Consider the following 21,307-nt stretch of genomic DNA (forward strand, 5'->3'; position numbering starts at 1 on the left):
TGCCCCTCCCCCTTTCTTTTGATCTTCGCTGCAAATGGAAAATTGCCCAGTCCTGACCCACCACTTCCCTCTCCTACTTCCTGGAAATGTCCTGGCTGCTTCACTTGCTCAGCACGTTTCAGATTCCACTTCGTCATTCATTGAGGAGGATGCCGCCTGGGGCCAGCTTCACTCTCTCATGGGCTCCACCCTCTCGGTTTTCAATAAAAGGCAGGCAGAGCCACTGGAGGCCAGAGAGGCCAAACCAGAGACCAACAGCTCCCACGCTGAAACTTGTATCCTCTCGCTGCAACATGAAGGTCTCCGCTGCCCTCCTGTGCCTGCTACTCACAGTAGCTGCCTTCAGCACCGAGGTGCTTGCTCAGCCAGGTGAGCCCCCTTCTCCTTCCCTCTGAAGCTCACTGCCCTCTCTCTGGGTCATGCTGGGCCAGCAGAGCAGAAGGCTACCTGCACTCTCACTTTCACTACAAGATCAGGAAAGTCCAAGAGGCACAGAAGTGAGCTTGATCACACAGCTTCTCTTGGACAGTGCCTGGATGAGAATCCAGCTGTAGACCTCAAATCCAGCTCCTTCCAGGATTCCGGCTCTGGAAACCTGAGGCCAGTGCACTTACTGCCCTGGCTCCTTTCAGCAGCATTTGGGGTCTGGGATATAAGGAGAGGGGGTCTCTGGCAGGGTATATCTAGATACGATGGAGGCCAGAGGAGAAGATCTGAAATCTGGACTCCAGAGACTCAGTTTTGCAGAGGCAGTGGGTATCAGGGAAACTCACAACCAAGCATCCATTTCTTCTTACCTAAAGGGGACCCTTAGCTAACTTTGATAACTTGGGTTATTTGCTCCTACTAACAGAATTTCCCCAAATTATCTAGTTTTAACAAAGCTCCCTTCCCTCAGTTCATTGTCAGTGGTACATGCCCATTTTAGGGCTTAGGAAACTGAGTCCGTCTGATATTGTAGCTCTGAAGCACAAGCTGAAACATTAGGATTTAAAGGGTTCTCCCTGCACACCTGACTCCCTTTTGCCTTCTCCTTACTTCTCTTTTCCGCTCTGATTGAGATCGGAAAGAACCTAGTCCATTCTAAAATGCTTTTTCTTTGTGGTTCTATTTCCAGATGCAATTAACTCCCAAGTCGCCTGCTGCTATACATTCAACAGTAAGAAGATCTCAATGCAGAGGCTGATGAACTACAGAAGAGTCACCAGCAGCAAGTGTCCCAAAGAGGCTGTGATGTAAGTTGAGCACACCAGCCCTCCATGGTCCAGTTCTTCCTCAGGGTGCAAGGGGCAAGACTCACACAAACGTAACGTCAGAGAGTTACATGATCTAACCCAGTATCCAAAAGTGCCCTCCAGCGTCACGCTCCCTCTGGGTGCTCATTCAGACCATTCTAGTCTCTTTAGCCTGAAGTCAGGATGGTTTCAACTGGGACATCTATATGATCAACTTGCCATGGGCTCCCTCCTTCCACCTGCTTTCCTCCTTGAGTTCCCATGGCAGCATCAGGGCAAATGGGCCACATTTGTAGGCTGAGATTTCAATGGCACTCCATGTAACCTTATCCCCTCTCTTTCCTCCGCAGTTTCAAGACCATCCTGGGCAAGGAGTTATGTGCAGACCCCAAGCAGAAATGGGTCCAGGACTCCATAAACTATCTCAACAAGAAAAACCAAACTCCAAAGCCTTGAGCACTCACTCCACAACCCAAGAATCTAAAGACAATTTGTGTTCTTCCGGCTTTCCCTAACTGCCCTCTGATATTACCTTATTATAATTTTAAAGAGTATGAACTTTATTGATGTGAAACATGATGCCTTAAGTAATGTTAATCTTATTTAAGTTATTGATGCTTTAAGTTTATCTTCCATGACTACTAGTGTTTTTTGTTTGTTTGTTTGTTTTTGGTTGTTCGTTTGTTTTCATGGAGATTTGGGCAAATTGCTTTCCTCTGTGAATCTCAGTTCTATCCCTGGGATGGTGGAAGTGTCCTCACAAGAATGATTAATGCAAGAACTTTTGGTTTTATAGTCTAAGTCATTGTTAAAACTGCTATTGTGGAAATATATATTATGTAACTATTGAAAAAATACATATATATATATTTTTGTACAAAACCTGACTGTTGGCATTTTCTTGAAGGAAACTTAAAAAACTGAGTATAATCTTGGTTGATGGGGGAGGAGCAGGGTTTCAAAGTGTGGGGCTCATGTTTGGGAAGAATAAGAATGTGAACTGGCTGTGGTCTTTTTCACCAGGTGAGTTCATCTGAGTTCCTACATAAGAATTTTTAAGGCAGGACGCAATCAGGCATTTCATCATTACCACGCCAGTTCCTGACACCATTTGCCCAGATCCCGGGACCCTTGTCATCTGTTTAGCAGCAGCCAGCTCACCACCATTGTTGTGTTCACAGCCCTTGACCCCTGCCCTCACTCTCATTCACAATCTATTGCAACTTCCCCCTAACTCAGTTACTTTCCCTTAATTTATCCCCCTCCAATTAATCCTCCAACTTGGAGTGATACAGACACTGTAGACATTGGGAAATGACCGCTGATAAGATCAATTAAAAAGATATGACTCAGACTTTGCCTTCCAATGGCAGGGGCTGCAAGTTCAATCCTTAGTTGGGGAGCTAATACCCCACACAACTCAAGGCCAAAAAAAAAAAAAAAAAAAAGATTAAAAAACAGAAGCAATGTTGTAACAAATTCAATAAAGACTTCAAAAATGGTCCACATCAAAAATCTTTAAAAAAAAGGAAGACATGATTTGAACTTATCTTTGATGATTGAATGAGACTTTTCTAGAGAAATTTCCAGATCATGAAGAAAAAGAGAGGGAATTCCCTAGTGGTTCAGTGGTTAAGAGCCCATGCTCTCACTGCTGAGGGCCTGGGTTCAATCCCTGGTGGGGAAACTAAAATCCCACAAGCTAGGTGGGGTGAAAAGAAATAGAAAAAAAGAAAAGGAAAAGAGTGAGAGCAGATACCTAGAAGTAAAAATGATGCTGACGTGTCCATCAAAGAGGGAGAAAAACAATTAGATAGGAATTGACGTCCATGCCTTTCAAGTGACGGGAAGCATGAGAAATAAAGCTTGAGAAGAGAGTTTTCAATATCAAGGTGGCAAGTTAATATCCAACTTCGTAGGTTAAAAGGAGATGTTGGGAATGATCCGTCCAGTAGGAAAGGACATGCCTGTGCTCAGCGGTTCAGAGATGACCTTATGGGCTTCATGCAGACCTGGACAAGTAGGGTCAAAAGAGAAGTTATTGCTATGGTCCAGGCAAGAAATGGTGAAGGTCTGAATATGGAGTCCAAGAGGTAACACTGGAAGGATGAGCTGGGCAGAGTGAAAGGCTGGGTGTTTTAGATGCAGCAGAAGGACTGTGGCTTAAGAGGAAGTCCCTTCTACAACCCACATTTTAAGGGGACAGCTTGTCTGAAACCAGAATGCATTGCTCTCCACCACTGTCTCCCAGTCCCAACTCCAGGAGCCTGCAATCACCCAGTTAGATGGATGAGCCTCTTCTTCCTGAGTGTCCACCTAAGATGTCTATTCTCTTGCATGGCATGTGATCTCCTTGTGAGGCGTTTGACCCACCTAGACGCAGACAGCTCCTCCACTAAAGAAAGTGGATGTCTTGCCCCACTGAATAAACTCTGCATGGTGAAACTGCAGATTCCCAGGCCACTCTGGTGGGGAGATGGGTGGTGTATCAAGTTCGATCAGGCAGTGCCTTTGGCAGCAGGGAGAACACTGACAGAAGGGCACTGGGGTCCTAATCTCAGAACTGGCACTGACTCACCTAGGGCAGGTTGAATATTCTGAGTCTCCATCAGTAAAATGGGGATAATGATACACTGCTTCCCCAGTGGCTCAGTGGTAAAGAATCTGCCTGCCAGTGCAGGAGATGCTGTTTCAATCCTGGGTTGGGAAGATCCCCTGGAGAAGGAAATGGCAACCCACTCCAGTACTCTTGCTTCCACAATTCCCTGAACAGAGAAGCCTGGTGGGCTACAGTCCATGGGGTTGCAAGAGTCAGACATGACTTAGTGACTAAACAACTATACAACGATGATGTGTTACAAATAAGAACTTGGCAGAACCTCGGTTTGGGGATCCAGGAATGTGTCTTTTGGAAAGCTTTCATTTCTACCACCTAGAGCAGAATAGGAAGAGGGGATTCTGCTTTCAGACTCCTGAACCTGTCCCGGAGACCCTGATTCTGGCTGAGAGATTCCATCAAAACTCCAAGGAACGCTCTCCAAGTGCCCTGGGAGTATATCAGTCAACAGACAATTCATTGGCGGCTATTAAAGGCACTTGTTGACCCTTGTGCCAGGTCCAACAGTCTCCCTTGCCCCTCCTTCCCTCCTCCAATCCTCAGCCTTGATCACTCAACTTCCAGTGCATGCCAGGAGGCAAAAACAGACTGAGTGCAAACAAAGGGGGCATCAGCATCTAGCTTACTGAGCATCAGATCTTCTAATGTCAGGCAGATTTGAAGCAAAGGGCCTGAAACAACAGGAGGCTGAGGGAGGGGCCATGCATGTGCTTAAGTCCCCAAAATAATCTGTTCACGTTTCCTTTTCAAGGCATATCTGTTCACTTTCAGAAAACCTTGGGTCCATTTGTTTCAGTGTCAGCTAAGCGTGGGATTCCTTGCTCCTTGCACAATGAATCTCTGAGCACAAAGCTCTGGCAAGAGGCCCTGGTTTAGGAGGGGATGCCAAGTGTAGTGAATTCATATCCTGTAGCAGCCAAGGGTCTGTTCCAGGAAACCTAGGCTTTTCTTATCATTCTCAAAATTCTTCCAACCTCTTCTCATTGCCCCATTCTAAAGCCACTGCTACATTTTTCAGTGTTTGCTGTAGCAGCACCCCTGGCTACCCAGGTTGGCGTAGCGGTAAAGAACCTGCCTGCCAATGCAGGCACTTGAGTAAGACACTTGGGTTTGATCCCTGAGTTGGGAAGATCCCCTGGAGGACACGTCAACCGACTCCAGTATTCTTGCCTGGAGAATTCCCTTGGAGAGAGGAGCCTGGTGGGTTATAGTCCATAGGGTTGCAAAGAATTGGACAGGACTGAAGCAACTTAGCATACACGATTGGAAAGCAGCACTCCACTTCCAGGCACCAAAATCTGTTCTTGTTTCTTATTGCCACTGTAATAAATTAACATAAACTTAATGCCTTAAACACTGGGCTGGAAGAAGCACAAGCTGGAATCAAGACTGCAGGGAGAAATATCAATAACCTCAGATATGCAGATGACACCACCCTTATGGCAGAAAGTGAAGAGGAACTAAAGAGCCTCTTGATGAAAGTGAAAGAGGAGAGTGAAAGAGTTGGCTTAAAACTCAACATTCAGAAAACTAAGATCATGGCATCTGGTCCCAGAACTTCATGGGAAATAGATGGGGAAACAGTGGAAACAGTGTCAGACTTTATTTTTGGGGGCTCCAAAATCACTGCAGATGGTGACTGCAGCCATGAAATTAAAAGACGCTTACTCCTTGGAAGGAAAGTTATGACCAACCTAGATAGCATATTCAAAAGCAGAGACATTACTTTGCCAACAAAGGTCCGTCTAGTCAAGGCTATGGTTTTCCCAGTGGTCGTGTATAGATGTGAGAGTTGGACTGTGAAGAAAGCTGAGCGCCGAAGAATTGATGCTTTTGAACTGTGTTGTTGGAGAAGACTCTTGAGCGTCCCATGGACTGCAAGGAGATCCAACCAGTCCATTCTGAAGGAGATCAGCCCTGGGATTTCTTTGGAAGGAAGGATGCTGAAGCTGAAACTCCAGTACTTTGGCCACCTCATGTGAAGAGTTGACTCATTGGAAAAGACTCTGATGCTGGGAGGGATTGGGGGCAGGAGGAGAAGGGGACAACAGAGGATGAGATGGCTGGATGGCATCACTGACTCGATGGACGTGAGTCTGAATGAACTCCGGGAGTTGGTGAAGGACAGGGAGGCCTGGTGTGCTGCGAATCATGGGGTCACAAAGAGACAGACACGACTGAGCGACTAAACTGAACTGAATGCCTTAAAACAACACAAATGCATTATCTTATAGTGCTGGAGATCAGACATTTAAAGTGGGTCCAGAGGGCTTTTAGTGGGCTTCCAGAGGGCTTCCTTCTGGAGGCTCTAGGGCACAATCAGCTTTCATACCTTTTCCAACTTCTAATATTTCTTTATTCATTTTTATTTACATATTAGGCAGCTCTGTCTTGGTTGTCACAGGTGGGGTCTTTAGTTACAGCACCTTTTCTAACTTCTAGAGGTTTTCTGCATCCCTTAGCTTCCAACCGCTCTTTCTCCATTCATAGCAACTTTAAGCAGGGGTAAGGATGGAGCTCTATATGTCAAAGTTCACATATACTGTTGAAATTGTTGCTTAGTTGCTAAGTCACGTCCAACTTTTTTTCGACCCCATGAACTGCAGCCTGCCAGGCTCCTCTGTCCATGAAATTTCCCAGGCAAGAATACTGGAGTGGGTTGCTATTTCCTTCCCCAGGGGATCTTCCCGACCCAGGGATGAAACTCGTGTCTACTGCCTTGGCAGGTGGGTTCTTTACCACTGAGCCACCAGGGAAGCAGAGAAGGCAATGGCACCCCACTCCAGTACTCTTGACTGGAAAATCCCATGGATGAAGGAGCCTTGTAGGCTGCAGTCCATGGGGTCGTAAAGAGTCAGACATGACTGAACAACTTCATTTTCCCTTTTCACTTTCATGCATTGGAGAAGGAAATGGCAACCCACTCCAGCGTTCTTGCCTGGAGAACCCCAGGGATGGTGGAGTTTGGTGGGCTGCCGTCTATGGGGTCGCACAGAGTCAGACATGACTGAAACGACTTAGCAGCAGCAGCACCAGGGAAAATCAGTATTGAAATTAAGATGGTGTTAACTTGAGCTAGGTTCTTACAGATGACAGTAATAACAGCAATCTTCGTTGTGCCCACTAAGACAATAACTCAAAAATATATAATAAAAGAAAAAAGGAAATGAAATAGTACACTAGCAATTGTGTGAAAGTGAAGTTGCTCAGTCGTGTCTGACTCTTTGTGACCCCATGGACACCAGGCTCCTCCGTCCACGGGATTTTCAAGGCAAGAGTACTGGAGTGGGTTGCTTTTCCTTCTCCAGGGAACTTCCTGACCCAGGGATCGAACCCAGGGACTCCCGCATTGTAGACAGATGCTTTACCGTCTGAGCCACCAGGGAAGTCTCTGTGTAGCAACTGTGTAGCACACAAAATAATTATTTTTAAGTAATGGAAAGAAGACTGAAGTCAGGAAGATGGCCAAATAAGATATCCCTTGCTCATATATCCCCATCAACGAGTTTTGCACCCAGCCATGAACAAAAGTGCCTTTTTGGAACTGTGAGATCCAGTTCCGTATGCCAAGCGACCTGGGAGGAGTCGTGCCCATCCATTCACCCATGCTAGGTCAAAAGCATACAGATCATGGTCCTGACTGTGAGATCTGCAGTAGCCTGTGAATTGCACCTCATCTGTGGTTTGCAAGCCCTTGGAGAACAGAGACTTAGACAATTACCCACAGATGAGAGAGCCTTTGTGGAAGCCAAGTTTGTACTGGAGAAGTCCAGGTTGGCACACCACACAGTTGGAACAGAAAATTCCAGTTTGCATGCATCGGAGACAGTAAGAGGACCAATTTCACATTACATGCATCACCCTTCCCCAAAAGTGGCACAACTCAGTGCCAAAGAGAAACCTTCTTGGCTGGTGTGATTATTTCTCCTGGGAGGTTGGTGACTGGCAGGGTGGGAGGGAGGACGTGAGAGTGTGAACTTCTCCAGTTTCCCAGCTATGTGGACATTGCTATGGAGACCCACTTCTTTCTTGCTCCACACAGAGTACTGAGTCCTGAACTGCACGACCAGGGGTTAAGAAGAGGTTGGGAAAGCAGCAGGTAGAACTTTGCGGGGAGGGACTTGTCTGGTGGTTCAGTGGTTACGAATTCGGCCTTGCAATGCAGGGGGTGAGAGTTCGATCCCTAGTCAGGGAGCTAGGAGCTCAGATGCCTCCGGGCCAGAAAAAAGCAAAACATAAAGCAGAAGCAACATTGTAACAAAAATTCAATAAAGACTAAAACAATGGTACACATCAAAAAATATTTTTAAAAAAGAATTTGGGGGAGGCATCAGAGGGAGGCAGATCCTAGTAATTGCATTGCAGACCCCAAATATCTCAGCTGAAGATCCTTCTAAGAGGCCCACATCACCACATGAGCCTCACCCACATCCATACCCAACCTGTGGCTGGTTCCTAATGACGGTCCTTGTAAATGACTAGAGTGGGCTTCGGCAGACACCGAGTGAGCACACACAATTAAAAAAACCTGCCTGAGCCTGGGCGCCACCTAGTGAGCACACGCAGAAAACCCGGCTGAATCTGTGCGCCAGGCAGAGATCTACCTTGGCATCAGTTCTGCCCTTGAGAAAGCAAGCCAGGCTGTCAGTACTTGGCCTGGTGTGTTGCAGGCTTGAGAGAAGGCAAGCAAGTTGAAGGATTCTACCACAAGAGGGAGCTTAAAGCATGGAAAGAAAGAAAGAAAAGTTGCTCAGTCGTGTCCGACTCTGCGCCTACCAGGCTCTTACATCCATGGGATTTTCCAGGCAAGAGTACTGGAGTGGGTTGCCATTTCCTTCTCCAGGGGATCTTCCCGACTCAGGGATCGAGCCCAGGTCTCCCGCATTGCGGACAGACGCTTTACCATCTGAGCCACCAGGCAAGCATGGAGCAAGCATATATTTAGACGTTCTGAGACAGAGTCAAAATCCCTAGCAGTGCCGATGGAAAGTATTTCTCTCCTGAAGTCACTCAGTTACGACCTGAGAGTGTGACTGCTTCTTCAGATTCAAAGAAAGTGGGACTTCCCTGGTGGCCCAGTGGCTAAGATTCGGCACTCGCAGGGCAGGGGGCCTAAGTACAATATCTGGTCAGGGAACTAAAGATCCTGAATGCTGCAAGGAAGATCGAAGATCCCAAGGGCGGCAACTAAGACCTAATGTAGCCAAATAAATAAATACACACACACACACACACACAACACACACAACTTTGAAGAAAGTGACACAAGACTTCAAGAAATACGAATAATTAAGGAAACATAAGAGCATCAAAGGATCACAATAATTTTCCAGTAACTGACTCCAAAGACATGGAGATCTATAATTTCCCTGAAAAAAAAAAAAAATTTAACATGGCCTTTTAAAGAAATCTCAATGAGCTACAAGAATGTGAAGAAAGACAATTTGACAAAATTAGGCAAAAATGCACAAAATGATAAGTTTAACAAAGAGATAGAAACAATTTTTTTTTTTTAATTCTGGGGCTGGAGATACAGTGAATGAAATGAAAAAATGCAATAGGTTCCATCAACAGCAGAATGGACCAAGAAGAAGAATTTGTAAAATAGAGGACAGGACCTTTGAAATTGTTAGAGGAGAAGGAAAAAGAAAAAGACTGAAGAATGACTTTGTGGTCTACAGAATAAAGAAACAATCTGTGAATTACTGAAGTCCCAGAGGGAGAAGAGATGGAGGAATGGGAAAGAAAGCTTATTTAAAGAAATAGTGGCTAAGAACCTCCCAAATCTGTAGAAAGATTTGGATATTCAAGTTGATGAAGTTCATAGGTCCCTAAACAAATTGAAAGAGACCTTCTCCAAGACATATTTTAATAAAACTGTCAAAAATCAAAGACAAAGAGAATTTTTAAAGGAGCAAGAGAAAAGAAGCTTGCAACTTAAAAAAGCAACACCCATAAGGCTGTCAGTAGATTTCTCACGAAGAAACGAACAGTCAGGAGAGTGGGATGTTATCATCAAAGTGCTTAAACAACAACAACAACAAAACTGCCAATCAAGAACACTCTACCTGGAAAAGCTGTCATTTAGAAATAAAGAAAGAGAAAGATTTCCCCAGATATACAAAAACTTAAGGAATTTACTACCACTAGAACTGTCTTAGAAGAATGGCTGAAAGGAGTTCTGTAAACGGAAATAAAAAGACACTCATTAGTTATATGAAAATATACAACACATAAAGGTAAGCATACAGTCAAATTCAGAATACTCTAGCACCGTAATACAATTATATATTAATGACTTAACTCTAATACCAATGTTAAAGAACAAAAGTATTAAAAATAAATATAGCCACAATAATTTGTTACATACAGAGAGGCTAATTGTAGCATAACAAACATAGAAAGGGGTTAAGTAAGTAGATGGAGAAGCTCTATAGAGTCAGCAAAAACAAGACCAGGAGCTGACTGTGGCTCAGATCATGAACTCCTTATTGCCAAATTCAGACTTAAATTGAATAAAGTATGGAAAACCACTGGATCATTCAAGTACAATCTAAATCAAATCCCTTAGGATTATACAGTGGAAGTAACAAATAGATTCAAGGGATTAGATCTGATAGAGTACCTGAAGAACTACGGATGGAGGTTCATGACATTGTATAGGAGGCAGTAATCAAGACCATCCTCAGGAAAAAAGAAATGTAAAAAGGCAAAATGATTGTCTGAGGAGAGCTTACAAATAGCTGAGAAAAAGGAGAGAAACTAAAGGCAAAAGAGAAAAGGAAAGATACACCCATTGGAATGCAGAGTTCCAAAGAATAGCAAGGAGAGATGAGAAAGCCTTCCTTGGTGATCAATGCAAAGAAATACAGGAAAACAACAGAATGGGAAAGACTAGAGATCTCTTCAAGAAAATTAGAGATACCAAGGGAACATTTCATGCAAATATTCATGGGTACAATAAAGGACAGAAATGGTATGGACCTAAAGAAGCAGAAGATACTAAGAAGAGATGGCAAGAAAACACAGAAGAACTATACAAAAAAGATCTTCATGACCCAGATAACCATGATGGTGGGATCACTGACCTAGAGCCAGATATCCTGGAATGCAAAGTCAAGTGGGCCTTAGGAAGCATCACTATGAACAAAGCTAGTGGAGGTGATGATATTCCAGTTGAGCTATTTCAAATCCTAAAAGATGATGCTGTGAAAGTGCTGCATTCAATATGGCAGCAAATTTGGAAAACTCAGCAGTGGCCACAAGACTGGAAAAGGTCAGTTTTCATTCCAATCCCAAAGAAAGGCAATGCCAAAGAATGTTCAAACTATCATACAGTTACACTCATCTCACATGCTAGTAAACTAATTCTCAAAATTCTCCAAACCAGGCTTTAACAGTATGTGAACTGTGAACTTCCAGATGTTCAAACTGGATTTAGAAAAGGCAGAGGAACCAGAGATCAAATTGCCAGCATCTGTTGGATCATCGAAAAAGCAAGAGAGTTCCAGAAAAAAACATCTACTTCTGCTCTATTGACTATGCCAAAGCCCTTGATTGTTTGGATCACAACAAATTGTGGAAAATTCTGAAAGAGGTGGAAATACCAGACCACTTTCCCTGCCTCCTGAGAAATCTGTATGCAGGTCAAGAAGCGACAGTTAGAACTGGACTTGGAACAATAGACTGGTTCCAAATTGGGAAAGGAGTACAAAAAGGCTGCATATTGTCACCCTGCTTATTTAACTTATATGCAGAGTACATCATGCAAAATGCCAGGCTGGATGAAGCACAAGCTGGAATCAAGATTGCTGGGAGAAATATCCATAACCTCAGATATGTAGATAACACCACCCTCATGGCAGAAAGCGAAGAAGAACTAAAGAGCCTCTTAATGAAAGTGAAAGAGGAGAGTGAAAAAGTTGGCTTAAAACTCAACATTCAGAAAACTAAGATCATGGCTTCTAGTTCCATCACTTCATGGCGAATAGATGGGGAAACAGTGGAAATAGTGACAAACTTCATTTTGGGGGGCTTTAAAGTCACTGCAAATGGTGACTACAGCCATGAAATTAAAAGACACTTGCTCCTTGGAAGAAAAGTTATGACCAACCTAGACAGCATATTAAAGAGTAGAGACATTACTTTGCCAACAAAGGTCCATCTAGTCAAAGCTATGGTTTTTCCAGTAGTCATGTATGGATGTGAGACTTGGACTATAAAGAAAGCTGAGTGCTAAAGAATTGATACTTTTGAACTGTGGTGTTGGAGAAGACTCTTGAGAGTCCCTTGGACTGCAAGGAGATCCAACCAGTCCATCCTAAAGGACATCAGTCCTGAATAGTCATTGGAAGGACTGAAGCTGAAGCTGAAACTCCAATACTTTGTCCACCTGATGCAAAGAACTGACTGATTGGAAAAGACCCTGATTCTGGGAAAGATTGAAAGTGGGAGGAGAAGGGGACAACAGAGGATGAAATGGTTGGATGGCATTACCAACTCAATGGAGATGAGTTTGAGTAAACTCTGGAAGTTGGTGATGGACAGGGAAGCCTGGAATGCTGCAGTCCATGGGATCGCAAAGAGTTGGACATGACTGAGTGGTTGAACTGAAGTAAGTAGAGTTTTGGTATGCAACCAAGGTTGTTATCAGTGCAAATAGACTATTATATCTATAAGTTATATTATGTGAGCTTCAAGGTGACCACAAAGCAAAAAACTACATAAAAGCTGATACATAAAGGATAAAGAGAAGGTAATCAAAACTCACCACTTTGAAAAAGTACCAGTTCACAAAGGCAATGAGAGAGGAAGAAAGGAACCAGGCAACCACAAAATAATCAAGAAACAATAAGATGGCAGTTTAAGTCTTTTCCTACCAATTAGTACTCTCAATGTGAATGGACTAAATTCTCCCCAAAAAGCATAGTGTGACTAAATGGATTACAAAGACAGGACCTGACTATATGCTTCCTCCAAGAAATTTACTCAGTTTTAAGGACACACACAGGCTCAAAGTGAAGGGATGGAAACAGATATTTCATGCAAGTGGAAACCAAAAGAATAGAATACACAGAAGAATTGTACAAAAAAGATATTCATGACCCAGATAATCACAATGGTGTGATCACTGACCTAGAGCCAGACATCCTGGAATGTGAAGTCAAGTGGGCCTTAGAAAGCATCACTATGAACAAAGCTAGTGGAGGTGATGGAATTCCAGTTGAGCTCTTTCAAATCCTGAAAGATGATGCTGTGAAAGTGCTGCACTCAAGATGCCAGCAAATTTGGAAAACTCAGCAGTGGCCACAGGACTGGAAAAGGTCAGTTTTCATTCCAATCCCAAAGAAAGGCAATGCCAAAGAATGCTCAAACTACCACACAATTGCACTCATCTCACACGCTAGTAAAGTAATGCTCAAAATTCTCCAAGCCAGGCTTCAGCAATATGTGAACCGTGAACTTCCTGATGTTCAAGCTGGTTTTAGAAAAGGCAGAGGAACCAGAGATCAAATTGCCAACATCTGCTGGATCATGGAAAAAGCAAGAGAGTTCCAGAAAAACATCTATTTCTGCTTTATTGACTATGCCAAAGCCTTTGACTGTCTGGATCACAAGAAACTGGAAAATTCTGAAAGAGATGGGAATACCAGACCACCTGACCTGCCTCTTGAGAAATCTGTATGCAGGTCAGGAAGCAACAGTTAGAACTGGACATGGAACAACAGACTTGTTCCAAATAGGAAAAGGAGTTTGTCAAGGCTGTATATTGTCACCCTGCTTATTTCACTTCTATGCAGAGAATATCATGAGAAACGCTGGGCTGGAAGAAACACAAGCTGGAATCAAGATGGCCAGGAGAAATATCAATAACCTCAGATATGCAGATGACACCACCCTTATGGCAGAAAGTGAAGAGGAACTAAAAAGCCTCTTGATGAAAGTGCAAGAGGAGAGTGAAAAAGTTGGCTTAAAGCTCAACATTCAGAAAACAAAGATCATGGCATCCGGTCCCATCACTTTATGGGAAATAGATGGGGAAACAGTGTCAGCCTTTATTCTTCTGGGCTCCAAAATCACTGCAGATGGTGACTGCAGCCATGAAATTAAAAGATGCTTACTCCTTGGAAGGAAAGTTATGCCCAACCTATATAGCATATTCAAAAGCAGAGACATTACTTTGCCAACAAAGGTTCGTCTAGTCAAGGCTATGGTTTTTCCTGTGGTCATGTATGGATGTGAGAGTTGGACTGTGAAGAAGGCTGAGCACCACATAATTGATGCTTTTGAACTGTGTTGTTGGAGAAGACTCTTGAGAGTCCCTTGGACTGCAAGGAGATCCAACCAGTCCATTCTGAAGGAGATCAGCCTTGGGATTTCTTTGGAAGGAATGATGCTAAAGCTGAAACTCCAGTACTTTGGCCACTTCATGTGAAGAGCTGACTCATTGGAAAAGACTCTGATGCTGGGAGGGATTGGGGGCAGGAGGAGAAGGGGACGACAGAGGATGAGAAGGCTGGATGGCATCACTGACTCGATGGACATGAGTCTGGGTCCGGGAGTTGGTCACGGACAGGGAGGCCTGGTGTGCTGCGATTCATGGGGTCGCAAAGAGTCGAACATGACTGAGCGACTGAACTGAACTGATACTTCTGATAGTATATATACTCTCCCAGGTGGCGCTAGTGGCAAGGAAGACAAAATAGGCATTCAGCCAAAAACTGTAAGAGACAAGGAAGGTCATTGCATGACAACCAAGGTGTCAATTCATCAAGGGAATGTAACAATTATAAGTACATGTGCACCCAACATTGAAATAATTAAATATTCATATTAAGCAAATACTAATAGATCTAAAAGGAAAAATAGACAACAATACAATAATAGTAGGGTACTTAAATACATCATTTTCAACAATAGATAGGTTATCCAGAGAGAAGATCAATAAGAAAATGTTAGACTTGAGCTGTACTTTAGACAAAATACACCCGACAGGCAAACAGAACATTTCACTCAACAGAAGCAGAAAACACATTCTTCTCAATCATACACAAAACATCTTCCAAGATAGATCGTATGATAGATAACAAAATAAGTCTCAATGAATGTATGAAAACTGAAATCATGGCAAGTATCTTTTCTGAACACAATGGTATAAAGCCATCAATAAATAACAGGAGAAAAAGTGGAAAATTCACAAATATGAAAATCAAACAAACCCTCCTAAACAATGGGTAAATGAAGAATCAAAAGATATCTTGAAAAAGTGAAAATGGAAACTAAAACTTATAAGATGCAGCAAAATATTCTAAGAGGGAAGTTTATAGTGATTAATATCTTCACCAGAAAAAAAAAGATCTCAAATAAACAATCTAACGATACATTTTAAGAAACTAGAAAAAAGAGGAACAAACTCGGCCCAAAACTAGCAGAAGGAAGGAAATAACAAAGATCAGAACAGAAATAAATTAAATGGAGTCCAGAAAAACAACAGAAAAGATCAACAAAACTAAGAGCTATTTTTTTTTAAGATAATCAAAACTTGACAGTTTGCTACACTAAAGAAGATAAAGAGGAAAAAAAGGCTCAAATAAATAAAATCAGAAATTAAAAAGAAAACATTGCAACAATACCACAGAAATGTGAAGGATTACATGGGACTACATAACAATTTACACAAACAGATGAGATAACATAAAGTCATGGGTACATTCCTAGAAAAGTGCAATCTACAAAAAACCAAATTATGAAGAAACAGAAAATCTGAACAAAACAATAATAAGTAAGGAGATTGAATCGGCAATCAAAAATCTTCTAGCAAAGAAAGGTCCAGGACTAGAAGGTTTCCCTAATGATTTTTATCAAACATTTAAGGAAAAATGTTTTATCAAACATTTAAGGAAAAAACGTTTATCAAAACATTTACAAAAATGTTTTGTAAACTCTTCCAAAAGACCAAAAAGGAGGAAACATGCTAAAACTAATTTTATGAGGCCAGCATTACTTTGATATCAAAGCTGGCTAAAAATGTTACAAGAAAAAAAGACTACAAGCCCATGCTCCTGATAAATATAGATGCAAAAATTCTCAATAAAATATCCCAAGCTGAACTCAAGAGCACATTAAAAGGATTTTATACCACTATCAAGTGGGATTTAGCCATGTAAGGGTGATTCAACATACACAAATCAATAAATATGATGCACCACATTAATAGAATGAAAGCTAAAAATCATACAATTCTCTCAATAGATGTAGAAAAAGCATTTGATGAAATACAAAATCCTTTCATAATAAAAAGTCTCAACAAATGGGATATTAAAGGAATATACTTCAACATAATAAACGCTGTAGATGACATGTCCACACCGAACACCACACTCAGCAGTATAAGGATAACAGCTGAAACAGTGATCTTAAGAGATGCTTGCGAATTATTTAACATGCCGTACATTTAGATATGTGTCCTGTGTTCTCTTCCCTGGCACCTGGGATCCTAAAAGGAAAATGGGGAAATTCCTTGCATCTCCTTGGCCTTGGTACCTCTATTTCCTTCCTTTTTCTACAGAAAGTGTTTTATTTCCAAAAAGCAGAAGCTTTAATATCAGCCAGAGGTCACATCTTGTGGTCTGACTGGGCGTAGCTCCCACCTTCCCTAGCACTCCCGACCTGAGAATAAAAACAGGCCAGCGTCAAGTCACACTTTTCTCTTTAATTTCTTAACATCCTCCTCAGGATAGGGTGATGGCTCAGCAGATTTGTTACTCCATCTTGTGATTCATTCACAAAAATAAGGGCCTCTCACCCACTGACTGATTCCTTATTCTTATCTGTTCTCTGTAAGAGACATGCAGAGCCACTGGAGGAACAGAGAGGCTGAGACCAACTCAGAAACCAGCAGCTGCCATGGTGAAGCTCAAGTCTTCACTCTCCAACAGAGTCCTTCTGGGTCAGCCGCCTTCAGCACCCAGGTGCTTGCTCAGCCATGCAAACACCCCTCTTTTTCCCTCTGAAGCACATCACCCCCTCTCTGGGGCACAATGAGCCATCAGAGCAGATGGGTACTCACACTCTCACTTTAACAACTGCTTTTACAAGATCAGGAAAAGACTGAGATGGGTAAGGAGTGAGCCTGATTGCACAGCTGCTCCTACGCAGAGCCTGGATGAGAATTCCAGCTGTGAACATAAAATTCAGCTCTTCCCAGTACAGTTCAGTTCAGTTCAGTCACTCAGTCATGTCCGACTCTTTGGGACCCCATGGACTGCAGCACACCAGGCTTCCCTGTCCATCACCAACTCCCGGAGCTTACTCAATTTCATGTCCACTCAGTCAGTGATGCCATCCAGCTATTTCATCCTCTGTCATCCCCTTCTCCTCCTGCCTTCAATCTTTCCCAACATCAGAGTCGTTTCAAATGAGTCAGCTCTTCACATCAGGCAGCCAAAATATTGGAGTTTCACCTTCAGCATCAGTCCTTCCAATGAATATTCAGGACTGATTTCCTTTAGGATGGACTGGTTGGACCTCCTTGTAGTCCAAGGGACTCTCAAGAGTCTTCTCCAACATGACAGTTCAAAAGCATCAATTCTTCAGCACTCAGCTTTCTTTATAGGCCAACTCTCACATCCATACATGACTACTGGAAAAACCATAACTTTGACTAGACGGACCTTTGTTGGCAAAGTAATGTCTCTGCTTTTTAATATGCTGCCTAGGTTGATCATGAAGATCTTTTTTGTACAATTCTTCTGTGTATTCTTGCCACCTCTTCTTAATATCTTCTGCTTCAGTTAGGTCCATACCATTTCTGTCCTTTATCGAGCCCATCTTTGCATGAAATGTTCCCTTGGTATCTCTAATTTTCTTGAAGAGATCTCTAGTCTTTCCCATTCTGTTGTTTTCCTCTATTTCTTTGCACTGATCACTGAAGAAGGCTTTCTTATCTCTTCTTGCTATTCTCTGGAACTCTGCATTCAGATGCTTGTATCTTTCCTTTTCTCCTTTGCTTTTCGCTTCTCTTCTTTTCACAGCTATTTGTAAGGCCTCCCCAGACAGCCATTTTGCTTTTTTGCATTTCTTTTCCATGAGGATGGTCTTGATCCCTGTCTCCTGTACAATGTCATGAAGCTCAGTCCATAGTTCATCACCCACTCTATCTATCAGATCTAGTCCCTTAAATCTATTTCTCACTTCCACTGTATAATCATAAGGGATTTGATTTAGGTCATACCTGAACGGTCTAGTGGTTTTCCCTACTTTCTTCAATTTAAGTCTGAATTTGACAATAGGGAATTCATGATCTGAGCCACAGTCAGCTCCTGGTCTTGTTTTTGTTGACTGTATAGAGCTTCTGTGTCAAGAATATACAGAAGAACTGTACAAAAAGATCTTCACGACCCAGATAATCACGATGGTGTGATCACTGACGTAGAGCCAGACGTCCTGGAATGTGAAGTCAAGTGGGCCTTAGAAAGCATCACTACAAACAAGCTAGTGGAGGTGATGGAATTCCAGTTGAGCTATTTCAAATCCTAAAAGATGATGCTGTGAAAGTGCTGCACTCAATATGCCAGCAAATTTGGAAAACTCAGCAGTGCCCACAGGACTGGAAAAGGTCAGTTTTCATTCCAATCCCAAAGAAAGGCAATGCCAAAGAATGCTCAAACTACCACACAATTGCACTCATCTCACACGCTAGTAAACTAATGCTCAAAATTCTCCAAGCCAGGCTTCAGCAATTCGTGAACCGTGAACTTCCAGATGTTCAAACTGGTTTTAGAAAAGGCAGAGGAACCAGAGATCAAATTGCCAACATCCGCTGGATCATGGAAAAAGCAAGAAGTTTCAGAAAAACATCTATTTCTGCTTTATTGATTATGCCAAAGCCTTTGACTTTCTGGATCACAAGAAACTGTGGGAAATTCTGAAAGAGATGGGAATACCAGACCACCTGACCTGCCTCTTGAGAAATCTGTATGCAGGTCAGGAAGCAACAGTTAGAACTGGACATGGAACAACAGACTGGTTCCAAATAGGAAAAGGAGTTCGTCAAGGCTGTATATTGTCACCCTGCTTATTTCACTTCTATGCAGAGTACATCATGAGAAACGCTGGGCTGGAAGAAGCACAAGCTGGAACCAAGATTGCTGGGAGAAATATCAATAACCTCAGATATGCAGATGACACCACCCTTATGGCAGAAAGTAAAGAAGAACTAAAAAGTCTCTTGATGAAGGTGAAAGAGGAGAGTGAAAAAGTTGGCTTAAAACTCAACATTCAGAAAACTAAGATCATAGCATCTGGTACCATCACTTCATGGGAAATAGATGGGGAAACAGTGGAAACAGTGTCAGCCTTTATTTTTGGGGGCTCCAAAATCACTGCAGATGGTGACTGCAGCCATGAAATTAAAAGACACTTACTTACTTTTGGAAGAAAAGTTATGCCCAACCTAGGTAGCATATTGAAAAGCAGAGATATTACTTTGCCAACAAAGGTTCGTCTAGTCAAGGCTATGGTTTTTCCTGTGGTCATGTATGGATGTGAGAGTTGGACTGTGAAGAAAGCTGAGTGCCGAAGAATTGATGCTTTTGAACTGTGTTGTTGGAGAAGACTTGAGAGTCCCTTGGACTGCAAGGAGATCCAACCAGTCCATTCTGAAGGAGATCAGCCCTGGGATTTCTTTGGAAGGAATGATGCTAAAGCTGAAACTCCAGTACTTTGGCCACTTCATGCGAAGAGCTGACTCATTGGAAAAGACTCTGATGCTGGGAGGGATTGGGGGCAGGAGGAGAAGGGGACGACAGAGGATGAGATGGCTGGATGGCATCACTGACTTGATGGACGTGAGTCTGAGTGAACTCCGGGAGTTGGTGATGGACAGGGAGGCCTGGTGTGCTGCGATTCATGGGATCACAAAGAGTCAGACATGACTGAGTGACTGAACTGAACTAGGTTGGTCATAACTTTTCTTCCAAGGAGGAAGTGTCTTTTCATTTCATGGCTGTAGTCACCATCTGCAGTGATTTTGAAGCCCTGAAAAATGAAGCCTCTCACTGTTTCCATAATTTCCCCATCTATTTGACATGAAGTGATTGGACCATAAGCCATGATCTTAGTTTTCTGAATGTTGAGTTTTAAGCCAACTTTTTCACTGTCCTCTTTTACTTTCATCAAGAGGCTCTTTAGTTCTTCTTCACTTTCTGCCATAAGGGTGGTGTCATCTGCATATTTGGGGTTATTGATATTTCTCCCAGAAATCTTGATTCCAGCTTGTGCTTCATCCAGCCTGGCATTTCACATGATGTATTCTTCATAGAAGTGAAATAAGCAGGGTGACAATGTACAGCCTGGACGTACTCCTTTTCCTATTTGAATCAGTCTGTTGTTCCATGTCCAGTTCTAACTGTTGCTTCCTGACCTGCATACAGGTTTCTCAGGAGGCAGGGAAGGTGGTCTGGTATTCCCATCTCTTTAAGAATTTTCCACAGTTTGTTGTGATCCAAACAATCACGGGCTTTGGCATAGTCAATAGAGCAGAAATAGATTTCTGGAACTCTCCTGCTTTTTCAATGATCCAACAGATGCTGGCAATTTGATCTCTGGTTCCTCTGCCTTTTCTAAATCCAGTTTGAACATCTGGAAATTCACGGGTCACATACTGTTAAAGCCTGGCTTGGAGAATTTTGAGCATTACTTTACTAGCGTGTGAGATGAGTGCAATTGTGTGGTAGTTTGAGCATTCTTTGGCATTGCCTTTCTTTGGGATTGGAATGAAAACTGACCTTTTCCAGTCCCGTGGCCACTGCTGAGTTTTCCAAATTTGCTGGCATCTTGAGTGCAGCACTTTCACAACATCATCTTTCAGGATTTGAAATAGCTCAACTGGAATTCCATCACCTCCACTAGCTTTGTTCATAGTGGTGTTTCCTAAGGCCCACTTGGCTTTGCATTCCAGGATGTCTGGCTCTAGGTGAGTGATCACACCATCATGGTTATCTGGGTCATGAAGATCTTTTTTGTACAGCTCTTCTGTGTTTTCTTGTCACCTCTTCTTAATCTCTTCTGTTTCTGTTAGGTCCATACCATTTCTGTCCTTTATTGTGCCCATGAATATTGTCATGAAATGTTCCCTTGGTATCTCTAATTTTCTTGAAGAGATGTCTAGTCTTTCCCATTCTGTTGTTTTCCTCTATTTCTTTGCATTGATCACTGTGGAAGGCTTTCTTATCTCTCCTTGCCTTTCTTTGTAATTCTGCATTTGTACACCAGCTTGGGAAACATGATCTCAGTGCAGTTACTCCTGTGGCTCCTTTCAGCAGTGTTTGGGGACCAAAATATCAAAGAGGGGGCCTCTAGCAGTCGGTGTGCAAAGTATTTCCAGATATGTTGGAGGGCAGTGGAGGAGACCAGAATCTGAACTTAAGAGACACAGCTTCTGCAGAGGCAGTGG

The 21,307-nt window shown here is 42.8% G+C and overlaps 1 protein-coding gene across 1 annotated transcript; it reads left to right on the forward strand.

The window, feature by feature from the left end:
* Positions 1 to 217: 217 nt before the first annotated feature.
* Positions 218 to 2,098, forward strand: LOC102271913 (C-C motif chemokine 2). Its single transcript, XM_005899695.3, has 3 exons — positions 218 to 369; positions 1,118 to 1,235; positions 1,586 to 2,098. Exons 1-3 carry the CDS (start codon positions 294 to 296, stop codon positions 1,689 to 1,691), a joined length of 300 nt encoding a protein of 99 aa, XP_005899757.1. The 5' UTR covers positions 218 to 293; the 3' UTR covers positions 1,692 to 2,098.
* Positions 2,099 to 21,307: the final 19,209 nt, after the last annotated feature.

This window comes from Bos mutus, chromosome 19 (assembly GCF_027580195.1).
Source record: "Bos mutus isolate GX-2022 chromosome 19, NWIPB_WYAK_1.1, whole genome shotgun sequence".
Lineage (NCBI taxonomy): Eukaryota > Metazoa > Chordata > Mammalia > Artiodactyla > Bovidae > Bos > Bos mutus.